This window comes from Portunus trituberculatus, chromosome 17 (assembly GCF_017591435.1).
Source record: "Portunus trituberculatus isolate SZX2019 chromosome 17, ASM1759143v1, whole genome shotgun sequence".
Classification (NCBI taxonomy): Eukaryota; Metazoa; Arthropoda; class Malacostraca; order Decapoda; family Portunidae; genus Portunus; species Portunus trituberculatus.
The window spans coordinates 28,937,525-28,962,524 of record NC_059271.1 but is presented as its reverse complement, the minus strand read 5'-3'; the positions used below and the strand labels follow the sequence as shown (position 1 = coordinate 28,962,524).

Here is a 25,000-nt window from a genome sequence, read left to right as displayed (position 1 = left end):
AAAAACTCCGACATACCAGAGAAAAAAAAGCCCTTGGAAAAACCATCACTGGGAAATAAATGAAAGGACAGTCGAGTGGAGGAGCAGGACGAGGACAGTAGTGGCTGACTGCAATCCTGGTGAAGGGAGGGAGGGAGGGAGGGAGGGAGGGAGGGAGGGAGGGAGGGAGTGGCTGGCAGGTGAGGGAGTGCACCATTAGCGAACAAGACGAGGTAGAGGAGGGGCGACTTACCTGGTGAAGACCGGCAGCTGGGCGCCCATGACGTGCACCCTGGCCAGCATGAGTCCCAGGGTGGTGGCCACCAGCACGAACACCCGTGGTGCCATGTCCGCCAGCCAGGGAGGCACCGATCCTTTACCGGACACCACGCCCTCTCCGAACTGCACCAGTTCCCACCCGCGCACCTGTAACAGCCAGACAAAGCATCGTGCGTCAGTGATGGTACAGCACTACTTTATTCCAGAGCACATCATTAGGTAAAGTATGAAATGCGTACATAGGGACATAAAAAATTACAGTTAATATTTATATCTCTCTTAAAATGTTGTCTAAACATATACAAGTTTTAACGAGATATATTCCCTTTTAAAAAGCACTAATTTGTCAGCTGATGTGATGACTTTTTCCTTGTATGATGATGGCGAAGCTCTCTCTCTCTCTCTCTCTCTCTCTCTCTCTCTCTGAAGCGCCAGAAACACCATCACAACAGTAGTAAGAGTAGGGCGGGCCACTCCCACAGCTCCAACGTCAAATTAAATTGAGCTGATAAGTCACACCTAATTCTAGCTAACCTTTGCCTACTTCCACGCTGAATTTACAGCTCGTCTGTCCCCTGCTCATGTTCCCAGCCGCTGCTCTGGACGAACCGACCCACCCAAGCAGTAAATGAAAGATGAAAAATCACACACAATTCATATTTAGTTGAGCATCCTGCCACGAGGTATGCATAATAAATACACTAACTGGATTAACCTCCCACGATCTCTCGATTTGTGTGCGTCTCTGCCTATATGTATGTCTCTCTCTCTCTCTCTCTAAAATATCATCTCAACCACACTAAATAACCCTACAAATCGTGTCCCTGACAAAGACACAACCCGTTAACTCTTAAGCACCCTTAACACACACACACACACACACACACACACACACACACACACACACACACACACACACACACACACACACTTCCACCTTTTAAATAGCCTTCTCCAAAACACAGGCTTGAAATACATCCCACATTCCCTCCCTCTCGCCTCCCCCTCCCCCTTCCTTCTTATTCAGCAGGACTGTTGCACCACCAGACCTCAACTCAACCCTCCCTCTCTTGATTCATTCTGCACTCGCACCAGGAGGGCCTCGGTGTCCGGTGCACTTTATTAGACACACCGTCACACTTTCTGTCTGTCGTAATTCAAAGACATTCAGCGACGTTTTAGGAAAGGGGCGAGAGGTGGAGGTAGGCAGGCAGGCAGGCAGGTAGGTAGGTAGGTAGGTAGAGGTCCTTGTCGAGAGGGTTCCAAGACACTAGCCACTTCTCTATCCACCTGCCTACCTACCTGCTTTCCTTCCCACCACTAGCTGCTAATCTAAAGACTCATGGGATTTAAGTAGGTAATCTTCAGACAAGCCTTCACCAAACGCCGTATAAACACATTCAAGACAATTATTCCTTGAGTCAAAACAGCTTCTGGAATTTGTAGCTTTAATTTTTGTTTAGGTGTTTAGAAACTGCATGACCACACACACACACACACACACACACACACACACACACACACACACACACACACACACACACACACAAGAGCTAGATGCATTTTTTTCTAATCGTTAATGCATGTACGTAATAATAAAACTAATGAGATTTGCCACATCATCACTAACAGCACCCTTCAAATATTAACACACACACACACACACACACACACACACACACACACACACACACACACACACACACACACACACACACACACACACACATTCTATTTATATTCACTCAGGATAAATTTCTCAGCCAGCCAGTACCTAAAATTAATCAGCTGAACCCTGTTTGTGCCGGGCGACTGATCATCATTATCAGTCTTCCATTATTCATTGGGCCGCTGTGCCTTCCCAGACGCCTGCCTCTCTGGGGACCCTCGCTAAATACACACTTAGTTATCTCTTATTTCCTCAGACGTTAGGTAAGAAAACACGACCATCTCCAGCATATTAAGTAAGAAAATACACTGACCTATACCGGGCAACATAAATATTTCGAGTTATATCATGGCAAGAAACACGTCGATATCTGCACTAATAGGCAAGAAAATACTACTACTACTACAGCTACTACTACTACTACTACTACTACTACTACTACTACTACTACTATAATAATAATAATAACACAAAGGCCAAACCACTCAGGCCGTCCGAGCTCCCTTGCGCGCGCACACTTCCCGTTATGAGTTATGTGGTAATGTGAGAAAGGCCCGTAATTAATTTGAGGGAGTGTAAAATGCTCTTTTTCCTCAATGCATTTTCTAAAACCTTAGCGAAGCCATGAATGAGCCTTCAATATAATTCTCTCTCTCTCTCTCTCTCTCTCTCTCTCTCTCTCTCTCTCTCTCTCTCTTTGTGTGTGTGTGTGTTGCTGTGGTCGCTGCCCCTCACTATCTGCCTCGCAAAACTTCTTATGAGTGCAATAAAGTGCGTCGGTGGCATGTTGCAATTATTGTCGAGTTGTCCGTCTGTCATGTTCGGCGACGTACGTTCTCGGTGCTTCTGACGCAGACGTTAATCGGCGTCATAAATTTGTCCCGCCACGGCCTCTTTGAGCGGCTGGCCTCGTGCTGGCTTTTGTCTATTTGTTTACTGTTTATGCTCAAGACTCCACACCTGTCCCAAGCGGCGGATTTATCGGAAGCCCCCACCACTACCACCACCACCACCACCACCCTATCTAGTCCCCAACAGAAAAATACTATGACCACTTAAGGTTCTCGTGCCGCTCAATCCCACCAGTGAGACCTTCCTGAAGGGGCAAATTTCAACCCCAGTAATATAATGTTGGGCTTAGGAAGGTGACGGTTGCTTAACGTCACACCTAAACAGGACTGTGTAACCATAATCATTTCTCGCTTCTTTATAAACTGACTTCTCATTCAAGGTGGCGCTTTGAATTAGCCACAGAGAGTGACAAATAAAGTTTCTTGTGGACTGGCAACTTTACTTAATGGTTTCGTTAACCCAAAATAGGATTATGCTTATCTGGCAGTAGTAAATAGCGTGTAATCATCACTTTAAGAATCGTACTGGTGCTTTGGTTAACGTGGTCTCTACTTTACACGCTCACAACGTTCCTCTTTTTCTTAATTTAATTGCTCTCTGCTCATAATTTCGAACAGTATATGGAGGCTGTAGACAAAATATGTGATGGGCACAGATCCATTTGGTGTGTGCGAGGCGTGGGTGTGAGTGGGTCAAGCACCTCCCTGCCCACGCCCCCTCGATCTTCCTCCGTGTTCCCATCGAGACGTCATTGGTAGTTATTTCTGGATGCACGCACGTTAATTGTATTACTTATGCCTCGTACTTTTACACTCACATATATTCATGACTCGATTCTGATCATCTTGTCTTGTAATATTCCAGTATTTATTCGTGATATTTTCCTTGTTATAGTTCTCTCTCTCTCTCTCTCTCTCTCTCTCTCTCTCTCTCTCTCTCTCTCTCTCTCCCTTCAGTTTACGTTCATTTCCACCGACTGTTTTTTTTTTATTTTCATTTTCTTTGTTCTTTTTTGTAGTGGTGGTAATGCTAATATCACTATCATTATTTTCATTTTCATTATTATTATTATTATTATTATTATCATTATTATTATTATTATCATTAATATTACTATTATCATTATCATTAGCAGGAACAGTTGCAGCTGCTGGACCAGTAGTAGTGTGACATTACTAATTAGTATTGTCTTCAACAAAATTTATCAACATTTATTTTCTTATGTTCATCTTTATAATGTCTCTGATCCATTCCTCGGAATTAGAAAGACAATGAAATAAAAGAAATAGCTAATTCTATATAAAAAAGAATCTCATTACTTGAACCTTTTCCCTTCAGCCACACCACGCCTCTTCCCACCCACCAACCCACACCAGCGCCACCACCAACCATCACCTCCCGCCCGCCATCCGCCACGACGCAATCCTCTTTTCTACTTTATGCTCCTAACACATGGATGAACGCGATGGGTTGTGTACCAAATGCTCCTCTGCTTCACGGCTCCGAGCAGCTGCAGGTGTGGGCGGCGACAGATATGTGACGACAAGTGTGGTACGACAGATGTGGGGGACGCAAGACTCAGCCGCTGATTCCTCACTTCTTATTCTTACTCCTCTTCCTTCCCTCCGTCCTCTGGTCACTGCTCTTCATCCTTCTTTCTCCTTCCCTCTTTCCAATCTTTACTCCAAAACACTGAAATCCATTGTTGTTTTCAATGTTTTTCTAGCTTCATTTTCTTTCACCACTCAGGTCTTATTTTTCTTCCATCTCTCTCTCTCTCTCTCTCTCTCTCTCTCTCTCTCTCTCTCTCTCTCTCTCTCTCTCTCTCTATCTCTCTCTACGCTACCTGGTCCTTCACCGCGACCCTCCTCACTCCGCTGATCACAAATATTATTCCTTCATCTTTCCTTCACCCTCTTCGTCATTTACTTCCCCCTTTTCCCACTTTCCTTCTTTCACCCACACAACCTGACATTTGATTCTCTCCCGGTGCCACCACCCTCGCCTTTCCCGTCTCCTACTCTCTTTCTCACATCACACTCACATACCTACTCAACTTTCCACCTTTCTATGTCAAAGAATCAATCAATTACTTCTAGTCTAAAGTTATTTTTCCTGTCTTTATTTCTCCCATTTTCAGCTGCGGCTTTTACTGCCTCGATTTTTCTTCGTAACTGTGGAAATGGAGGCGTTAAAACATTTCCTTCCTTTAATTTAATTCTTCCGCATTTCTCTTCCTCTCACGCAGCGCACTGTGGCCTCAGGTTGGCATTGTTTCTTGTTCATTTATTTGTTTTACTCCGGGATAATGTAATACCTCCTCATGTTGACGAGAAGCGAGTGGTGATGCTGCGTGGCTTTCCATGTACTACAAAATCCATTAACCACTTCAGTATAATGACGCGTTTTCATATGCAGTGTGCTTATTATTTGGTGATTTTATACAGCTTTAGAAACTTGTGTGGGGATTAAAATAGTGAGGACTGTGGCCATTAATTAATCTTCTTCCTAATGTAAACAAAATGGTCTAATCACACCCAAAACTCAAGGTTAAAAATGCGTCCCATTACTGAAAGGGTTAACATTATGGTAATTCATGTTACTGTCCTGTTTTTACTTAAATGAATAGAGAAAAAGGAAACTCTCTCTCTCTCTCTCTCTCTCTCTCTCTCTCATTCATCGTTCATCCCCCAACACTTGACACGATCCCATTCTTCTTCTCCCTCTCACACACATTTCGATCAACTCGCATCCAGATCTCTTATTCTCTCTTCCACCTTTTGCACACACTCCACGACGCGCCTCTCTCTCTCTCTCTCTCTCTCTCTCTCTCTCTCTCTCTCTCTCTCACACACACACACACAGCATACCCTCTCCTGCAAACTGAATCGACACGCCAAGTTCAAATTTGAGTAATATGCTATTTTCGCGGTGGCATTTAAGCAATAGCGCGAGTCCTCCGCTTCTTTGTTGCGTCCCGCGTTTTATTAGGGCAGTTCACAATGGATGTCGGTCCTGTGGGGTGCAAGTGAACGAATGCAATTTTAATTTCACGCCGCAACAAGAAAACTGAATGTGGGGGTTAGGGTAGTTGACGGTCTAAGGGAGGAGGAGGAGGAGGAGGAGGAGGAGGAACAGCTGGTGGTGGTTGTGGTAGCGGCAGTAGTGGTAGTGGTGGTGGTGGTGGTGGTGGTGGTGGTGGTGGTGGTGGTGAAGGAGGAGGGAGATTATGATATGAAAGAGGACTTAGATGATGAAATGAGTGAATGATGGCCGGGATACGATGATGATGAAAGAGTGGGAAAGATTCGAAGATAAATTAAGCGCTTGGAGGAGAGAGAAAAAAAGGGAGGGGGGCGGTCGGGGGCTCTTGAAGGATGAGAAGGATCGGCAGAAGGAGGAGGAGGAGGAGGAGGAGGAGGAGGAGGAGGAGGAGGAGGAGGAGGAGGAGGAGGAGGAGGAGGAGGGAGGAAGGAGATCCACCCTCACATTAATTAAAAACCCTCACTACAAAGCTCCTTTTTGAAGCTGCCTCCGGAGACCGTGCCGTCCCTGCCGCCTGGCCTGCTCTTCCCTTCTCCCTCCTCCGTTTCTCTGACTTTTTCGGCCTCTCTCTCTCTCTCTCTCTCTCTCTCTCTCTCTCTCTCTCTCTCTCTCTCTGGATAGGCGAGGCTTACGTTTTAGCATTCCTCTTGCTTTCTTCCGTGAACCGTGATATATCCTGAAGAAAGGATGACTTTTGCACGTTAGTCCTTCCCTCCCCTCCGCCGTCGCAACAACAACACGCAGCTCCCGAGGGACGCTGGACTCATCTATGCCGCTCTTGTCCGTCATTAAAACATCTTATGGTACAGGAGGGGGCACCAGCCGGCCCTCATTAAAGTCGTAATGACACCACTATACAGGTAATCCCCACGCAATCAAGGTACGGGGGAGCAGCACACGTCCCTCCTACGCCTCTGTCCCCGGCCAGGTGTGCGGCATTACCTGGTGTCGAGGGCCGTGGTGGAGACCTGAGGTTACTATCTGGCTGACTGCTGCCCGCCGGTGTGCGAGAGAGTGGTCTGTTTTGGGTAATATTGTTGTAGTTATGAAGCCGCTGGTGTCTTGGTGATGTTCTCCCCGCGGGTGTTGACCGTGGTGCTTGTTTTTGTGATGGTGGTGATGATGGTGATGGGGGAAAATGATAATTATGACGGTGATAAGGAAGAAAGAGAATGAAGGCGGCAGCAGGAAAACAAGTGCAAGTTCCCGTTGCGTTGTATAAATTTTAAGTTATTTTATATTGTTACAAGCTTTCACAGTTAGTATACAAGGCAAACATGAGAGGAGGAGGAGGAGGAGGAGGAGGAGGAGGAGGAGGAGGAGGAGGAGGAGGAGGAGGAGGAGGAGGAGGAGAAGGAGAAGGAGAAGGAGAAGGAGAAGGAGAAGGAGGAGGAGGAAGGTTACAAAAATAAATATAAAATTCCCTCTAGATACTCTGTTTCATATACATAATAATTCTACCAGTAAATCTGACAACAAGTCCATCTGCATCGTCCATATTCGTCCGAATAAACATTTAACCCACAACAGAGACGCCTCCTGTCCGTCCTCGCCGGGTCCCAGCCCTCCCCACCCCACTTTCCCTCCAACCCGACAGTGCGGGTGTGGCGGCCTCCATCCCCCACCTCCATCCCGACCCCCGGAACATCACAGCCCCCGCACCACGAAAAGCGATTAAACAAACAACACACATTTAACTTCTGTCTCGTGCCTCACCACCGTCCCCACGACACCCGGCTGGATGGCAAGCGTCCACACACACGCGCTAGCAGGTACGCACACACACACACACACACACACACACACACACACACACACACACACACACACACACACACAGTCATGTGGCACTGAAGCATAGGTGTTCCTCCTGTGCCCTTGCCGGTGTCCGCCTGACCGTGATAAGCGTCAGGTGTTGCTCTCAGTCTTTGGTTCGTCAGCGCCTCAGTCAGAGTGATTAGTGTGTTGATTCCAGGGACAAAATTGGAATAACATAAATGTGTTTTTTTGAGGCGCGAAATTGCTGCGGCTTACAAGTGAACAGAATGACACACGCCCGCCCGCCCACACACACACACACACACACACACACACACACACACACACACACACACACACACACACACACACATCTGTACACATACGATTTCCCTCACACAGAAATTCAAAGCACAACAGCATGCATATACATTCCTACATCATATGCACACAAATTAAAAACCCTCCCCGGACATGCCAAACCTACACACATACAAACCATACACACACACACACACACACACACACACACACACACACACACACACACACACACACACACACACACTGACATAAAGAGACAAGTGTTACAGCTGAAGGAAGGAATGCAACAACCACACCTTCCTACACTTGACGAGTAATGTGCAATATCACCAGCGCGCCACATACAACACACCTGCACCACCTGGCCGTGCACACCTGAGGCTCCGCCACTTAAACCGGGGCAGTCCTGGAATTTCCGCGGCAGAATGCAAGGATCCCAACGCGACCTGAGGAGCTACAGAGGGCGGCGAGGCAAAACAATGCACTGCCATATACAAGTCAGCAGTCCGGCCTGACCTATCATGGAGGGCAGGGAGATGAGAAGCAAGAGAGGCCAGAGCGGAGAGGCGGAGAGGGGAAAAGGATATGAGGATTGCACGACGAAAGGAGGAAGAGAAGATGAGGTGGTGGTGGTGGTGGTGGTGGTGGTGGTGGTGGTGAGAGGAGAATGAGAATGGAAATGCAATACTGGGCGAAGTGAAGGAGAGGAGGATACACAACAGCAAAGGGATGATCGAAAAGATGAGCGCGAGGAGAAAGACGAGGTGAAGGGAAGAGGTGGAGAGGAGGAGAGGAAGGTAAAGGCTTGAGTGATGACAAAGTGATGTATTGCTGCATTGATGGTGCGTGGAAAAAAGACGCTGAGGAATCATGGAGAAGTGAAGGGTGGTAGAGTTGGTGGTAGATGGTAATGGTGGTTAACATAGTAAGCTGTGATAATTAAGGGTAGCAGTGTTGGTAGTGGTGACTGGTGGTTGGTAGTGGTACAGGTAACGACTGGAAAAGTAAGAGCTGGTAGTGGTTAGGATGGTGATAGTCAATAAGGTGGATATTGGTAGCTGTGTGTGGTGGGGGCTTTGCAGTAACCAGATGGTGCTCCTCCCTCCACCACCAGGCAAGGAAAGACGCCCTCCTCCTCCAGACATACATGTACGCACCACCAACCCTCACCCTCGACTCCTCTCCTCCCTCCCTCGATCCCGGAGTCTCCTAAATCATCTTGGCGCCGCACAACCTTGAGACGCTCCCAAACCCCAACGCCCCAACAACCCGACGAGGGAAAAAATACATAGGATGGGCTCTGACGAAGGCTAAGGGCGGCCCCGCACGAACAAAAACATGCCTTGGTGCGGCCGAGCGAGGTACGGTAATGACAACACGCACTTATGTTGTTCCTGTCTCAAGAGGCTCCTCACCCACGTCTAGGGCTCTCTCCCCCGTCAAGAGGCCTCTCCTCGCCTCCAAACACACACACCAGGTAGGTCAGTCACTCCCCCCAACAAACACCCAGTCAATCGCTCACCAACTCACCGCCACCACTCACTCAGTCACTCACCTCCGCCAGTCACAAAGTCCTCACTCCACTTGCCTCCCTGTCGGTCATCCACTCGACCAAGAACCATCAAGTCAGCTCGGCATCCATTAACCAGCGGCCCGCCATCCATCCACCTGCATGCCTTTACCCAAACACACAGAGGATTCGCTCAATCGCACTCTAACTCACCCACACAGTTATCCACCCGCAGTCACACAAGGCCAGGCACTCACCCTCACTCAGACATTCATTGAGTCAACCAGTCCATGGGGTGAGTGAGTTGAGCAGCCACGACCCTCACCGCAATCTTGGTAAAGACCCTCGGCCAGTCCGGATCTTTATTTTAGTTCCCTCTCCCACGCCTTCTTCTCCCGGCCGAGTCTCTCTCCACCCGTAGTAAACAAGAGGGAGGACAAAGCAAGGGAGCGAACCCTCGGGGAATCAGCGTAGAAGTGAAGAAATAATGAGAGAGAGAGAAAAGGAGAAAAGGAGGAAGGGAAACGGACGTCAAGGAGGAAAGCCAAGGACATGGAAACATCACAGGAATAGCCGAGGGAGGGAAAAAATAAAAATAAATAATAATAACAAAAATAAACAAATACAAAAAGAGAGAAAAAAAAGAGCAGTAAATCACATCAAAGGAAGCAAGACTGGCGACTGCAAAATAAGCAACCTTAAACTATATATATATATATATATATATATATATATATATATATATATATATATATATATATATATATATATATATATATATATATATATATATATATATATATATATATATAACAGTAAATGTACGGGAAGAACGAGCATCTGGACAGCGACGAGAAGAGGTCAAGAGAGAGAGAGAGAGAGAGAGAGAGAGAGAGAGAGAGAGAGAGAGAGAGAGAGAGAGAGAGAGAGAGAGAGAGAGAGAGAGAGAGAGAGAGAGAGAGAGAGAGAGAGAGAGATACTGGAACAACAACATAAAGGACAACACGCCAGTAAGATGAGAGGAGCGGATTCCCTTCCCACAAAAAAAAAAAAAAAAAAAAAAAGCAAAGCGTGAAATGAAATCAGGTATACCAAAACAGTCGAAAACCCAAACCCGCCAGCAGCCACATTCACCGGGAAGTGGCGGAGCTCGACCCAGCCACGCAAATAATTCACGCCCACTGCCCCAAACAGAGGCTCGGCGCAGTGTCCCACGAGGAATAGACTCCCATAGCCGCTCAGAGGATGAAAGAACCTAAAAGGGAGAAGCGTAAACCGGACACACACACACAGACACAGAGAGAGATGGAGAACAAAGGGAAGAAGGAAGAAAGGCAGGAAGGAGCTAAGGGTGTACGGAGGGGAAACTGAAGAAGAAACAAGCAAGGAAAGGAAGGAAGGGAGAAAGGAGAAAGGAGAGAGAGAGAGAGAGAGAGGAGGAAGACGTTTGGCTGGCTAAAGGAGGAAACACTTCATGGATTCCTCGATTTTGCACAAAGTTTCGAAGCGGGGGTCGAGACTAAGTATTTTGGCGACTTTTCCGAGGGGCTTAAAGAGTGGGGAGCAGCGGAAGAAAAGGAGAAAATGGCATGAGGAGAAGGGAGCCAGAGAGAGAGAGAGAGAGAGAGAGAGAGAGAGAGAGAGAGAGAGAGAGAGAGAAGAGAGAGAAAAGGAAGTCAAATGTTATGGAGGGAAGGAGTAATAGAGGGAAGAGAGGAAACAACTCACTGACGTTATTAGGACATACGTAAAGGCAGATAACCATTCTCCTTTTCGTATGTATACTTGCGTTTTTCGTTACTCTTCGTCTAGCCTGCGTGCGTCAGTGTGCATGTGAGTGTGAGTGTATGTCTGCGTGTGAGTGTACAGTATGTTTGTGTGTGTCCGAGGCTGTCATGTCCTCTACCTGTTTTCATGTCATTAAAACATCTCTGTCCTTTCACGTCACTGATAGAACACGACTTGATTCGCGAGACAACTGAAGCGAACGCCAGGAGGGAGAATAGACCAAACTTTCCCAAGCGGTGGCCAATAATCCAGCGAGAGAGAGAGAGAGAGAGAGAGAGAGAGAGAGAGAGAGAGAGAGAGAGAGAGAGAGAGAGAGAGAGAGAGAGAGCGCTTGTAAAGTTCCGGTCAAACGTCTCTTTCTGTCCCTGGTGTTCAATGGTCCAAAAATTCGTTCCGAGCCACAAGAAAGCGAAGTGAGCAAGAGCAAGAGCAAGAGAGAGAGAGAGAGAGAGAGAGAGAGAGAGAGAGAGAGAGAGAGAGAGAGAGAGAGAGAGAGCCTGACAAGGAGCAGAAAGCTAGAAGGGAAGATCCTGAAAGAGTGCGTAAAGTTAAGAAGACACAGAAGAGAGAGAGAGAGAGAGAGAGAGAGAGAGAGAGAGAGAGAGAGAGAGAGAGAGAGAGAGAGAGAGAGAGAGAGAGAGAGAGAGAGAGAGAGAGAGAGAGAGAGATCAAGGGAAAGGAAATCAACACGGAGGGAGAAAGGAACGGAGGGAAAGAGAATAGAGAAAAGGAACCATGAGGAAACACGAGAGGAGAAACAGAAAGGGAAGCTGGCAAGAGCAAGAATAATAGATTGTGGGATGGAGAAACAAACGTAGAACAATGATATATGGCCTCTTGTCCTCTCCCTCTTTGACCTCTATCCTCCTCCTCCTCCTTCTTCTTCTTTTCTTTTCTTCTTCTTCTTCCTCTTCTTCCTCCTCCTCCTCCTCCTCCTCCTCCTCCTCCTCCTCCAGGTGTCTTGTGGTCTGGTAACGACATGTCTGTTCGGTCACTTCCGGGTGGGAGGTAAAAATACCAAGTGAAGCAAACATACACATGGAGATGGCTTCCTTTTCCTTGGAGAGAGAGAGAGAGAGAGAGAGAGAGAGAGAGAGAGAGAGAGAGAGAGAGAGAGAGAGAGAGAGAGAGAGAGAGAGAGAGAGAGAGAGAGAGAGAGAGAGAGAGAGAGAGAGAGAGAGAGAGAGAGAGTTTGTGCTTGCAAAGAATGACAGATGTGACGGAAAGCGATAAGGAGAAAGAGAACACGACCAACAAAACTGGAGGAAAAAAAAAAAAAAGTGACTGCAGAGAAGACGAGTTTGAAAGTGGAGGAAGAAAAAAAATATTACAAGATGATAACAAAGCCAATAGAAGGAAGGAAGGAAGGAAGGAAGGTGAGGGAAGAGGCACTGGCGGAGGAGTACAGGGAGGAAGCTTGGCAGGGCAGTGAAAGCCCATCCATTTCCGTGAATTTGCATAATCTGTTCTAATGACAGCCAGGGACTAAGCCTGCCTCTGCTCGTTCCAGCTTTATCTCCGCTGGAAAGGGAAGGGGAGGAGAGGGGAGTCTCTCTCTCTCTCTCTCTCTCTCTCTCTCTCTCTCTCTCTCTCCCACGCCTAATTCAATATATCTTCACTTACAGACAAAGGATGACGGTAGAAGTGGACTGAAAAGTGAGGAGTGACAGCAGGAGTGAGAATGGCCGAGAGTGTATAATAAAAAATTCGTCATGATGTGACAAGCGGTGGGCGGCGGGCGATGGGCGGGGCGGCGGCGGGCAGCGGGATCAGTGGGCGGTGGGTGGTTGTTTGCCCAGCGTCGTACGGGCGGCTGCTTCCTTTAATTTATCACTCCCGCAGGATTCCCAACTGGAGATTCTCTTATATCGGGTCAATTTATTGGTGGAGAGAGAGAGAGAGAGAGAGAGAGAGAGAGAGAGAGAGAGAGAGAGAGAGAGAGAGAGAGAGAGAGAGAGAGAGAGAATCACAGCACACGTAAACAAGACGGCATTATTGGCTGGATTTTAATTAACCACTGATTTTTCTTAGTGTGTGTGTGTGTGTGTGTGTGTGTGTGTGTGTGTGTGTGTGTGTGTGTGTGTGTGTGTGTGTGTGTGTGTGTGTGTGTGTGTGTGTGTGCTTTCTCTTTCTTTTAAATTTCCCCTTTATATTCAGTAGCCAGCCCTGGAGAAGCACCGCCGCCTCCCTCCTCCTCCTCCTCCTCCTCCTCTGCGCGGTGGGGAGAGAAAACACCATCAGTTACGTACCTTTCTGAAGATGTTGTATCAGTGTTCATTATCAAACAAGGTACTGAGAGACTGCAACACCCCGCCACACGCTACCCTCTCTCTCTCTCTCTCTCTCTCTCTCTCTCTCTCTCTCTCTCTCTCTCTCTCTCTCGGGTGTTTCCGTCTTTTTCTTATTTCCAACAATTTCTCCCTCTCCCTTTTAATTTGTTCTTTTTCATCAGTTCCCCCTCTTTCTTTTTCAGTACTTTTTTTTCACTTTTCTTCTCTCTCTCTCTCTCTCTCTCTCTCTCTCTCTCTCTCTCTGAGCACACATCCTTCCTTCCCTTCCATTCACCTCATTTCTTCCCTTCGCTTTTCTCTTTCGTCAGTATACTTTTCTCCGGGTTTCTCTTTCTTATCCAGTACCCTTCTCTCCTTTCTCTCTCTTTTATCTCCAATGAACTCCATGGTTTTCCGGGATCTTCTCTCTCTCTCACACACACACACACACACACACTCTCTCTCTCTTCACTCAGACTCCCTCCCTTTTTATTTCCTTCTCTACCTGCCTGTCTCCCTCTTCTCTTTCGTGTAAACATTTCCAGTAATTATATGATTCCAGGACAAACAAACTCCCCACGAGATGAAAGGAATCTGTGGTGGGCCGTAAAGAATTTGCTTCTGTCTCTTGAACTTGAAAGACAGACAGACGCGCTCAGAGTTTGTCCTGTTTTGAAAATCAGTGGAAAATGATTCTTCAAACGAGATACTTGTTTTCATTTTGCTGCTTTCTTCTATTGGAATTGTTATGTTTTGTCTTGTTTTTCTTTTTTCGTTTTTTTCCCTCCCTCTTTCTCGTTTGAATGGTTCCTTATACTAACTGTTTGCGTTTGAGTTCGAAGGGTTAACACATACGAGTTCTTCCTCTGATGTTGTTTCCGTAACACTGGGACGAATGGAGTGAAGGGCGGAAACACTGTATTCTGATTCTCAGCCTTTCTAAAGTGAGTTTCATCTTCCTGCCACTGATGTTATGGCTGCTATGAGGGCAATTATTACTTCTATACCACAATTATAAGTGCTGGTGGAGGTGGTGGTGGTGCTGGTGCTGCTGGTCGTGGTCCTGGTCCGTGTGTTCGTCCGGAAGCTGCAATTCTGGCGTAGAGTGCGATATTCCTGATGCCAATTAGTTCACAGGACGCAAGAGAACAATATAATTATCAACAATATACTTATGAATAATACTTTTGAATAATAACTTATGAATGTTAATGTGGTAGAGATGCAGTTTGATATGCTGAGCCAGGAAGAAGAGCTTACCGTATGATATTAATTATTGACAAGCGTATTTAGCACTACGTATTTTTCTTTCCAAATTATGATATCTGGACAAGCACCAAGTATTTCACTAAAACATGAACACGCGTTTGTCTCGCGGCCACCAGGCTGTTGCCAATGAATGAGTGATGTACAGTGAATATCTCACACTTCACGAAACACGTATCGCAAGAAGCCGTGAAGCCTAAGAAGGGTGATGGACCAGTTGCTCCGTTCTCTTGTGCCTCTACCAGACGGGTCGTTTACCGTTGCTTTCCAAAGATGTCGTCACTGTCCGATGAGTACGAGTTTAAATTTGAAGGTCTTTACCAAATACTGGGAAGGTCTACGCTTGGGCAGGCAGTTCTTTAAGACCGCAGCTGGCGTCCATCCATGAGTCCTCCTCTGCATATTTCCCCCGTCCTTTTTTTTTCTTTTTTTCATAAATACATAGGCTGGACAGATGCCCGAAGGCGGCTCATGGTGGGAGAAATTTGGTATTCCCACAGCATCTTGTGAAGCCTGCTGTTCCGCGCCCCGATGGACATATGTTGCTGACCACGCAAGAGTTCACCATTCCTTCCCCCTTTATGGTCCTGACCAGTAAACTCTACAACAGACAACCTTCATCTGGTTTTTCCTTTCCTCAAGATGAGCTCCTTCAAGAAAGGCGTATGGCGTCTGTAAACTATGTAGTATTTGCTGCCTTGAAAACTATTTTATCCACGCTCTGACACACATCATCACAAAGAAATATCCATTGTTTAAAACTTCAAGTTTATTTTGAACTCAATGGAGAAAGAGAAATGCGTTACGCTGTATCACGCGACAAGGGCTTACTGTGTGTTGCGTAATACCTACTTTAAGACAAATAAACCCAATGATTACTAACTGCAAGTAAACAAGGCGACGCGAAGCCTCCCCGGGCACACACAGAAGCCCAGCGAGACCACCGCCAGAGGTTCCCAGTGACGCGGAGGTAAATATTTGTCCTCGCTTGTTTCTATGTCCACCACATCGCACAGTCACCACCACCACCACCACCAACACCACCATGATCATCAACATAGCCATTACAATCACATAGTACTTGACGACTGACAATATACGGGGAAAAACACCTAATATGTTATAAGGTAAAGGTTGAAAAAATGCAAACATCCAATAAAAAGGATGTAAAACAGTGAATATCTTACCTTCTGCACAATGAACAATTCGTAGACAGCACAGATGGCGATGACAGTGATGCCTTGTTCCTTACATAGCATGGCCGTGGTGGCAAGAAGCATCGCCAGCAGCAGGAGACGCCAGTCTGTGGCCACACGCGCCCCTCGAGCACCGCGCACCTGCTTTGCCGTGGCGCCGGAGTAAGCCACCAGCGAGCCGAGGAAGAAAAGTGAGGAGAGAGTCTCGGCTCGACCCACCACGCCCGTCACCTGGAGGAGGAAGGGAAGTACAGTTAATTATGGCGCCGCAACAGTAAGGTTATGGTAATGGCACAGGTTGGGTTACAAGGGAGCACTGCCTCTCCTATCACTAAATGCTAACACTCGACTAGAAACGTGTAGGTCGCGACGTTACTAGAGTCGCCAGGTCATTAGTTGGAAAAGTTCATTGTGCTGTAACTGCCTCAAACTCATCACAGTGTCTTGTATATAAAGAAAATAATCCATACTTTAGAGTACATAGAATATATAAAACGAAACATGCAATAAACGAATTCCAGTGCATCTTTCACACGCTTCCGTACATGTGGACACAGTCTGGCATTGGAGACTGGCCGCTGGAACAGGAGGGCCTGTCGCCGGCTCCCTGTTGAGGAGCCCTTGTGTCCCTGTGGTCAGGTATACATACAGAGAGACTGTAGAGGTTGAGGCTTTCCTAATCACAGGAAATATCCGTCAGACGTATATAACATCACCAGATTAGAAGATCTATTTGATAATAACATCTCTAATCATGAAACATGTGCAATAACCCTTGACAATTTAGAAACACTGAACTAATTATGTATGTATTACACTGCTATATTTTATCTCATGTGTGTGATGTGCTTGGTGTGTGTTTGAAGTGTTTTAAATGGGTACTATATGTTTTATGTCCTATATAAAGTTCACATGTTTCTATTTTGCCTAATGTGCTTTATGTGTGTTTGATGTGATTTATTCGCGCACTATGTGTCTTATGTATTATAGCTCATGTATGTTTGTACTATTTTTTTTTTCGTGTATTTCATGTGCTATATATATATATATATATATATATATATATATATATATATATATATATATATATATATATATATATATATATATATATATATATATATATTGATGTGTTTTATTTGTATACAATGTGTTTTATGTCTCAAAGATCATGTATGTTTGTATTCTGTTTAATGTTTTCTGTGATCTTTATGTGCTTTGATGTGTTTTTATAATCATGTTGTGTGCTGTATACACTTTACATGTAATATGTTTCGTTCAGTTTTTGCATATTAAAAATGTTTTGCTTTGTGTATTGTGTTTTAAGTGGCGCATGTGTTTTATTATGGTTGATGTGTTTTGTCATATCTTATGGGAAAATGGTTTTACAATTTATGTATGAAATAGCTTGATTTGCTTTAGGTGTTTCATATATTTGTTTCTATAAATTAATGTTTTATGTGTTTCATGTTTTAATATGCTTTAAGCCATTTACAAGTTTTTATAGAAAAAAAAATTGATGTACCATGACTCCCAAGTCCTGTAACTGTAATAATTGGATGTGGCCAATACATAAATATCTATCTATCTACATATCTATCTGCGCCTTTCAGAACGACGTAATAACAAGAGGAAATAAGGTCAATTTTCTCTTTCGTTACACTATATTATCACAAAACCGAGCGTCTAAATAGTTCTTGGCGATTGATTTAAAGACTTCACTACCAACGAAGCAACAGATGACCACGTAGCTAACTTCATTCCTTTTTTTTTTTTATTCCCAAGAAACAACGACCCCTCAAGAACTTTCCAGCTTAGTGTGTCCAGAAATCTTGAGAAACACGGTACTAATTTCCCTGACCGCATGTACTAGGAGAGGAAATGAAATCCCTGTTCTCATTTCTGGCAGACATGTCATCGCCTTTGCTTGGCTCTGACCGCTTGTGGTGCACTATTCCAGGAAGCAGAGGCCAAGCCAGCGCCGTGTAATGCACATGTGGTCTGACGGAACTTAACTTTGCTAACATCATGCCTTTGACGTTGAGGAAAAAAAAAGTGTTGAATAAAATTAAACATGATGAAGGCTTTCGGATTGTGTGTGTGTGTGTGTGTGTGTGTGTGTGAGAGAGAGAGAGAGAGAGAGAGAGAGAGAGAGAGAGAGAGAGAGAGAGAGAGAGAGAGAGAGAGAGAGAGAGAGAGAGAGAGAGAGAGAGAGAGAGAGAGAGAGAGAGAGAGAGAGAGAGAGAGAGAGACATAACAACAACACGAAGGGAGACAGACAGACAAACACACAGACACTGAGGCAGAGAGGGAATAAAAGACAAAGACAGACGCAGGAGCTGGAAGACTCGTACATGCATACAATAACCAAGACACAAACATTCGGACATAAAAGGAATAGAGAGACAAAAAAAAAAAAAAAGAAAGAAAAACATAAGTGAGAGGAACGAAGGAATCAGGCAGGCCAGGTCAAGCTAACGAGACAGCTGAAGGTCAGAGGTCAGGACGATTGGTAGCTGAAGAGGTCAATTATACTGCGAGCCGACAGAGGGAAGGAGGGTGGGAAGGGACAGGTAAAAGAGGGAGGCTGAAAGAGGAACACGAGGGGAGGCAGTGAATTCAGGCATGAGAGAAATATAAATGAAATCTTTAGCCAGTGAGTTTCGCCAAATGTGTAGTGTTGTGTTGTGTTATTTCGGGGGTTTTCATAAATTTGCTTGCCTCCTCTTACTTCCTTCATTTTTACTCACAATTCACTGCCATGACTCACTCCCATTCTAAACTCATACTATTATCAATCCTATTTACTTTTTCCTCTCATCAGCAGGTCTCACTCTGTTTTCCTCATCTCTCCTCTTCATTTCAATCATCATTATCCCTCATTACGTTTGGCTCATTCACCACAATTCTAAGTTTCTCACGCTTACGCCCCTCATCATCTCTCCTCTGCTCCTTACCTCACCTCACACTGGACTCCCTCACCTCCTCACAAAGTCACACACACGCCAAGCTTCATCCTTATCTGGCTAACATTAAAGCCTTCCTCACTCCCTTGCTCCCATCACGATTTCTACACCCCTCCCTCCCAGACCTCACCTCACCTCACCTCGCAGCATCACAGCACAACAGCACTCCCCGCACAACACACCACACCACTACCACCACCTGCGAGCAGCACAGCAGACAAGAGGAACCAAATTGAAACTCATTCCCCTCACGCAGCTAAATCAACAGAGGCAAGGGCTGGGTCCCTCCTACAGCAAACAATCAAGCTGGATGGACTTAAATGAGCTTCTGACCACCTCCGGCCCCTCCTCCCTTTCGCCCTTCTCTCAGGAGACACAGCCGGGGTTATAGCACACACACCGTCCCTGCGAGCGTGCACCTATCTTCGACTGTCATCCGGTGCATATATCTCAAACAATTCGCATAACAAGATCTATTTCTCCCCTTTCACTCTTAAATACAGACGTGCCATTACCTTTATTGCACTCCTTTTCACAGGGTAACAACTTTCTCCTCTCATTTTCCTCGCCACTGCAGCGCAAAACACGACATGGGTTCTGAGTGGGTGAGAAAGGGTCTGTCTGTCTTTCTATTTGATGCGTCCAAAGTTCGATGTCGCTGCCTAGTAAGTGGCGAAATGATGACTTCCTTTTCCCATTATAAGTTCTAGTGTGCTCGAAACTACCGTATTTTTTTTTTTTATTTTTACCAGCAGCACACAAACAGATCCAGCCACTGTCACCCCTCACCCCGTCTCTACACACCACCGTGATTCTAAGATGACTGGAAATCGAAACACACAGATGCATCACCGCGATATGATTAATTCCAACACAATACGAGTAGCTTTCTCTGCATACTAAACACACTAAACGATTTCTCCTCCCTCCTTCCCTTCCCGACGGATACGAAAACAACGCACGTAACTGCCCAAGAATTGCCGCAAACTACTCGCATTAACTTCAGGTATAGAGAGAAAATGAGGCTTTAAAACGAGAGAAAAGGAATAAGAGGCGGACAAGGGTGCGAAGCAATAGCAGAGGGTGCAGGCGACGGACGACAACGAGGAAAGAGGAGTACAGAATGAGAGAGAAGAGGGAGACAGAGAAAAAGATACATGGCAGCAGGAAATTACCCCCAAAAATGACCAGACAGACAGTGATAGATGGACAGGACAGCAAAGGGAAGGGAATTAGACAAAGGACATTCACAGCGAGCAAGAAGAAGAGACGGGATACTAGAAAAATATAAAAAAAGGAGGAGGAGGAGGAGGAGGAGGAGGAGGAGGAGGAGGAGGAGGAGCTAGTGGCGGCAAGGAACAAACACCACTACCATAACTCTTCAAAGCAGGGAACATATGAGGTACATATATAACTGAACGGTGAAAAGTCTTGCAAAATGGTGAAAGAAGTTGGGAGAGAGAGAGAGAGAGAGAGAGAGAGAGAGAGAGAGAGAGAGAGAGAGAGAGAGAGAGAGAGAGAGAGAGAGAGAGAGAGAGAGAGAGAGAGAGAGAGAGAGAGAGAGAGAGAGAAGGAAGTATCGCAACGGAGAGGGTGAAGGAGAAATGAGGAAAAGGAGAGGGGCAGAAAGAAAAGAAAAGATCAGAGAGAGAGAGAGAGAGAGAGAGAGAGAGAGAGAGAGAGAGAGAGAGAGAGAGAGAGAGAGAGAGAGAGAGAGAGAGAGAGAGAGAGAGAGAGAGAGAGATGATGTAGGAAGAAATATAAATGTAAAACAGAGAAAGTAAAAAGAAAAATATGCAAACGAAAATTTCCTCTTTACTTGAGTACTTTTCTTTCAATGGAGAAGAAAACGGAAGCGGAATAAATGAAAAACACGTCTGAATATGTCCCAGAAAGAGAGAGAGAGAGAGAGAGAGAGAGAGAGAGAGAGAGAGAGAGACCACACAAGCTTTTTCCTCCTAACAACTAATCCCTCCCACCTCCAGTTCACATTTCGCTCCCACGCATACCACTCCACTCCCCACCGTGCCTCCCTGCCTCATCGTCTCTCATGGGAAGTAGCGGAGCGCCCTATGCATTGCTGATACGCCCATGACATGTAGGGCGGATGGAGGTTCATGTGTTAGTCAGAAGAGCTCTGTTAGTTGGCCTTGTTGCTGGCACCTCGTAGCTTAGTCGCCGCCGCCTCTCATTCTTAAATAACTGTAACGCTTCTGTTGCCTCGGCCCCCCAGTCTGGTTTTGGGTGTGGCGACTGTGACATGCATTGCACACAGGGTTGTTGGACTGTTTGTGCCATTATTTATGTTCGAAGGGCTTGTGCTAGTCGTGGTGGTCGTGGTAATGGTGGTGGTGGTGGTGGTAGTAAATGTTGTATAGGTTTAGTTGTAGAATACTGATGATGATCGTGATGGTAGTGGTAGTGGTAGTGATGGTGGTGGTGGTGATGAATATATATGAGCAAATAGAGAAAGGAATGGATATAGAGATATGTGGATGAATGAAATAATAATAAGAATATTTAAAGAAGAATAATTAGAGGTTAAAGGAGGAGGAGGAGGAGGAGGAGGAGGAGGAGGAGGAGGAGGAGGAGGAGGAGGAGGAGGAGGAGGAGGAGGAGGAGGAGGAGGAGGAGGAGGAGGAGGAGGAGAAGAAGAAGAAGAAGAAGAAGAAGAAGAAGAAGAAGAAGAAGAAGAAGAAGAAGAAGAAGAAGAAGAAGAAGAAGAAGAAGAAGAAGAAGAAGAAGAAGAAGAAGAAGAAGAAGAAGAAGAAGAAGAAGAAGAAGAACCATAAAAGGGTGAAATAGAAAAAAAACAATATATATATATATATATATATATATATATATATATATATATATATATATATATATATATATAGAGAGAGAGAGAGAGAGAGAGAGAGAGAGAGAGAGAGAGAGAGAGAGAGAGAGAGAGAGAGAGAGAGAGAGAGAGAGAGAGAGAGAGAGAGAGAGAGAGAGAGAGAGAGAGAGAGAGAGAGAGAGAGAGCCGAAGATAAAAAATCACACACACAATAGAATAACAATAAATGAGTAAATTCTTGGCTAAGTTAGATCCATAGTTAGGTTAAGCATTTCATTGTTTTAATGTCCCCCTGTACATTTTCAGTGTAATTTTTTTTGTTGCACTGCCAAATTAATAAACAGTATATTATTATTATTATTATTATTATTATTATTATTATTATTAACAACAATTTCCTCGCGTCAACAACCAACTATTGACGATAAAAAAAAGAAAAACAAGTAAAGAAAAGAGAAAAGATAAGAAAAGTAACAGTAACACACAAAATATAGAAGCAAACACACAAACACACACACTAAGAAATAGAGACATCAACCTAAAGCTTACACGCAGTTGCACACACACACCCACCCACCCACCGACACACACACACACACACACACACACACACACACACACACACACACACACACACACACACAGACGTAAGAAATGATCCTATGCAAACAATCCAGAGGCAGAAGAACCCTAAGGGGAAGGAAGGCATAATGGAGACGAATAAAGAAATAGAAAACACGGAACAAAATGGCAAGCGAATGTTTAACTTGACCTGTGTGTGAATGAGGTAAAAGGAGGGAGAGCGGGAGAGGGACGGAGGGGGAAGAGAAAGGAAAGGGAGGGAGAGGAAAGGAGAGAAGGAGCCTGTCAAACATGTGCAGAGGGAGGAAGAAGAGGAGGAAAGAAAAAAAAAACTGGCTATGTAGATGTTAGAGAGGGAGGAATGAAAAGAGGAGGAGGAGGAGGAGGAGGAGGAGGAGGAGGAGGAGGAGGAGGAGGAGGAGGAGGAGGAGGAAGAGAGAGGAGGAGGAGGAGGAGGAGGATTAGAGTGCAGGTGGACAGAGTTTATTCAGTGACGTGCCAATCTGCTCCTGTCCCTACTCCTCTTACCCCTTTCTCCTTCTCCTCTCCTCTCCTCCTACTCTCCCTCCTCGTCTGCCTCCTCCTCCTCCTCCTCCTCTTCCTCCTCCTCCTTCACCCCTCCTCCTCTTTGTCATTCACCTGTTACATATTTTTTCCTTCTTCTCTCTTTTACTTCCTCTTTTTCCTCCTCCTCCTCCTCCTCCTCCTCTTGCCTCTCCTCAAGCTCCTATTTTTATCCAGTCATACGTTACACTGAATAATCTTTAATAGTAAGAATAGAATAATAATGATAGTACAGAAGACAGACTGCCATTAATTCGCATTCATTTCTAACATCAATATCCCCTCCCAATAACACACACACACACACACACACACACACACACACACTCTTTCCTCTTCCTTCTTACTGTGAAAACAATGAATCTGGCAAGCACTTCCATCTCCTCGTAAATCGACATTGCCATTCCCACGCCCAGCAGCTTGTAGCAAACGCCTTCCTTCTCTTTAGATTCCCAAAGGCAGCTTTCTTTCCCTTACGCAGGCGATTCCTCCTTTTCTCCTTCCCGCCTCCATAATGTTGCATCATCCTCTCTTGCTTTTTTTTTTTTTTTCTCTCCGTCCTAATCCCATTATCTCTAGCCATTCCTCCATCTTCTCTCTCCCTCTCTCTCTATCCATCTCTTCCCGCCAAATATTATGTTTACGAATAAATCTCATACTGGGCACTTTTCCTCTCTTCTGCCTTACTCGTTCCATCTCTCTCTCTCTCTCTCTCTCTCTCTCTCTCTCTCTCTCTCTCTCTCTCTCTCTCTCTCTCTCTCTTCCTCCTTCCATCTATCTCTTATCTTTCTTTCGTGTCTTCCACATCTATTTCTCTTCCCTCATGCCTGCACCACGATTCCCTTTCTTCTTCTTTCTCTTTCTCTCCGTCTCTCCTCTCCTCGACTCAGACCTTCCCTCACACAACACGAGCGGCTCATCTGATATTTCCAGGTGGGTGACGGGTTTCTGGTCTGACGCGACGCTCGACATGTCCTTGAGTGAGGCCGAAATGTAATAAGACCGAGATATCTGATAGCCAGGATGAGGTTAGCAGCTGCGGGCGAGGTGAATGTCAGGTTTTCGGAAGGCTGTCTATCTGTTATCTTGTTCTATGTATTCCCTGTTTCTTCTTGTCTTTTTCCTCTTCCTCTTTCGCGTCATCTGCACCTATTATGTCTTTTTGTCTGTGTGTCTTCCTGTTTCTGTCTGTTTTGTTTTGTTTTTTGGGGGCGGTTGTTCTTATCCTTTTACTTGTTCTCATTACTGTCTGGTCAACTCTGCGTAGGTTTGTGTATGTGTATTATCTGCTTCCCAGTTTCTTCTTAGATCTTACATAAATATGCTTGTCCGTCTGCTTTTATTTCTGTCGTTCTTCTTCCTTCTAACAATAACATGCCTATCTGTCTGTCTAGTAGCCTATCTAAATGTGTGTGTGTGTGTGTGTGTGTGTGTGTGTGTGTGTGTGTGTGTGTGTGTGTGTGTGTGTGTGTGTGTGTGTGTGTGTGTGTGTGTGTGTGTGTGTGTGTGTCATCATCTTTAACTCCTTATGTATGTCCCCTCTCCCTTTGGCTCAGTCTTTAACTTCCTCCCGGTCTTCACTCCTTCATCTCGACTTTCCCTCAATTCCATTTCACACCTTCCTTCCTTCCTATCTTCGTCAAGCCCTTTCCGTGCCCGCATCCCTCTCACTTTTGTCCAGGACGCGGAAAGGCTTCCCCAAGAGGAATGATGAAGGCGTAAGGAAGGTGAGTGGGAGGAGGAAGAGGTAAAGATGTAAGCCAGGATAAAAGAAGAAAAAAAAGATCAAAGAGAGACAAAGGAAAAAGAAAAGTAAGACGACACATGTGCAAATGACGCATCAACGCCAACCGCACCCCTCCCGCCCTCCACACCCATCCCTCCCGCCCCATTCATTTTTCGTTCCTCTCTCGCGGAAGAGGAGGAAAGATTGCAGGTGAGATTACAGGTGTATCATAAGAACACCTGCTAACTATGTTGTATGTATAACAATTAAGATAAAAAGATTACCAACTGCACCTTTACACAAAGATCAAAGCACATTCTTAAAATCGTCGCATTTAATCTTTTCTTTTGTATTGTATCACACGAATACTTCCTTTCATCGCCTTATATATGACACACACACACA

At 45.4% G+C, this 25,000-nt stretch overlaps 1 protein-coding gene across 2 annotated transcripts in view; it reads right to left on the bottom strand.

The window, feature by feature from the left end:
• Nucleotides 1–25,000, bottom strand: part of LOC123505070 (protein O-mannosyl-transferase Tmtc3-like) — a 1,048,098-nt gene that overhangs the window by 63,907 nt on the left and 959,191 nt on the right. For both annotated transcript variants that reach the window (XM_045256101.1, XM_045256102.1), the window contains 2 exons: nucleotides 15,928–16,167; nucleotides 233–405 (listed from right to left, as the gene is read on the bottom strand). In XM_045256101.1, the coding sequence (XP_045112036.1) occupies nucleotides 233–405; nucleotides 15,928–16,167 (413 nt within the window). The remainder of the gene's footprint in view (nucleotides 1–232; nucleotides 406–15,927; nucleotides 16,168–25,000) is intronic.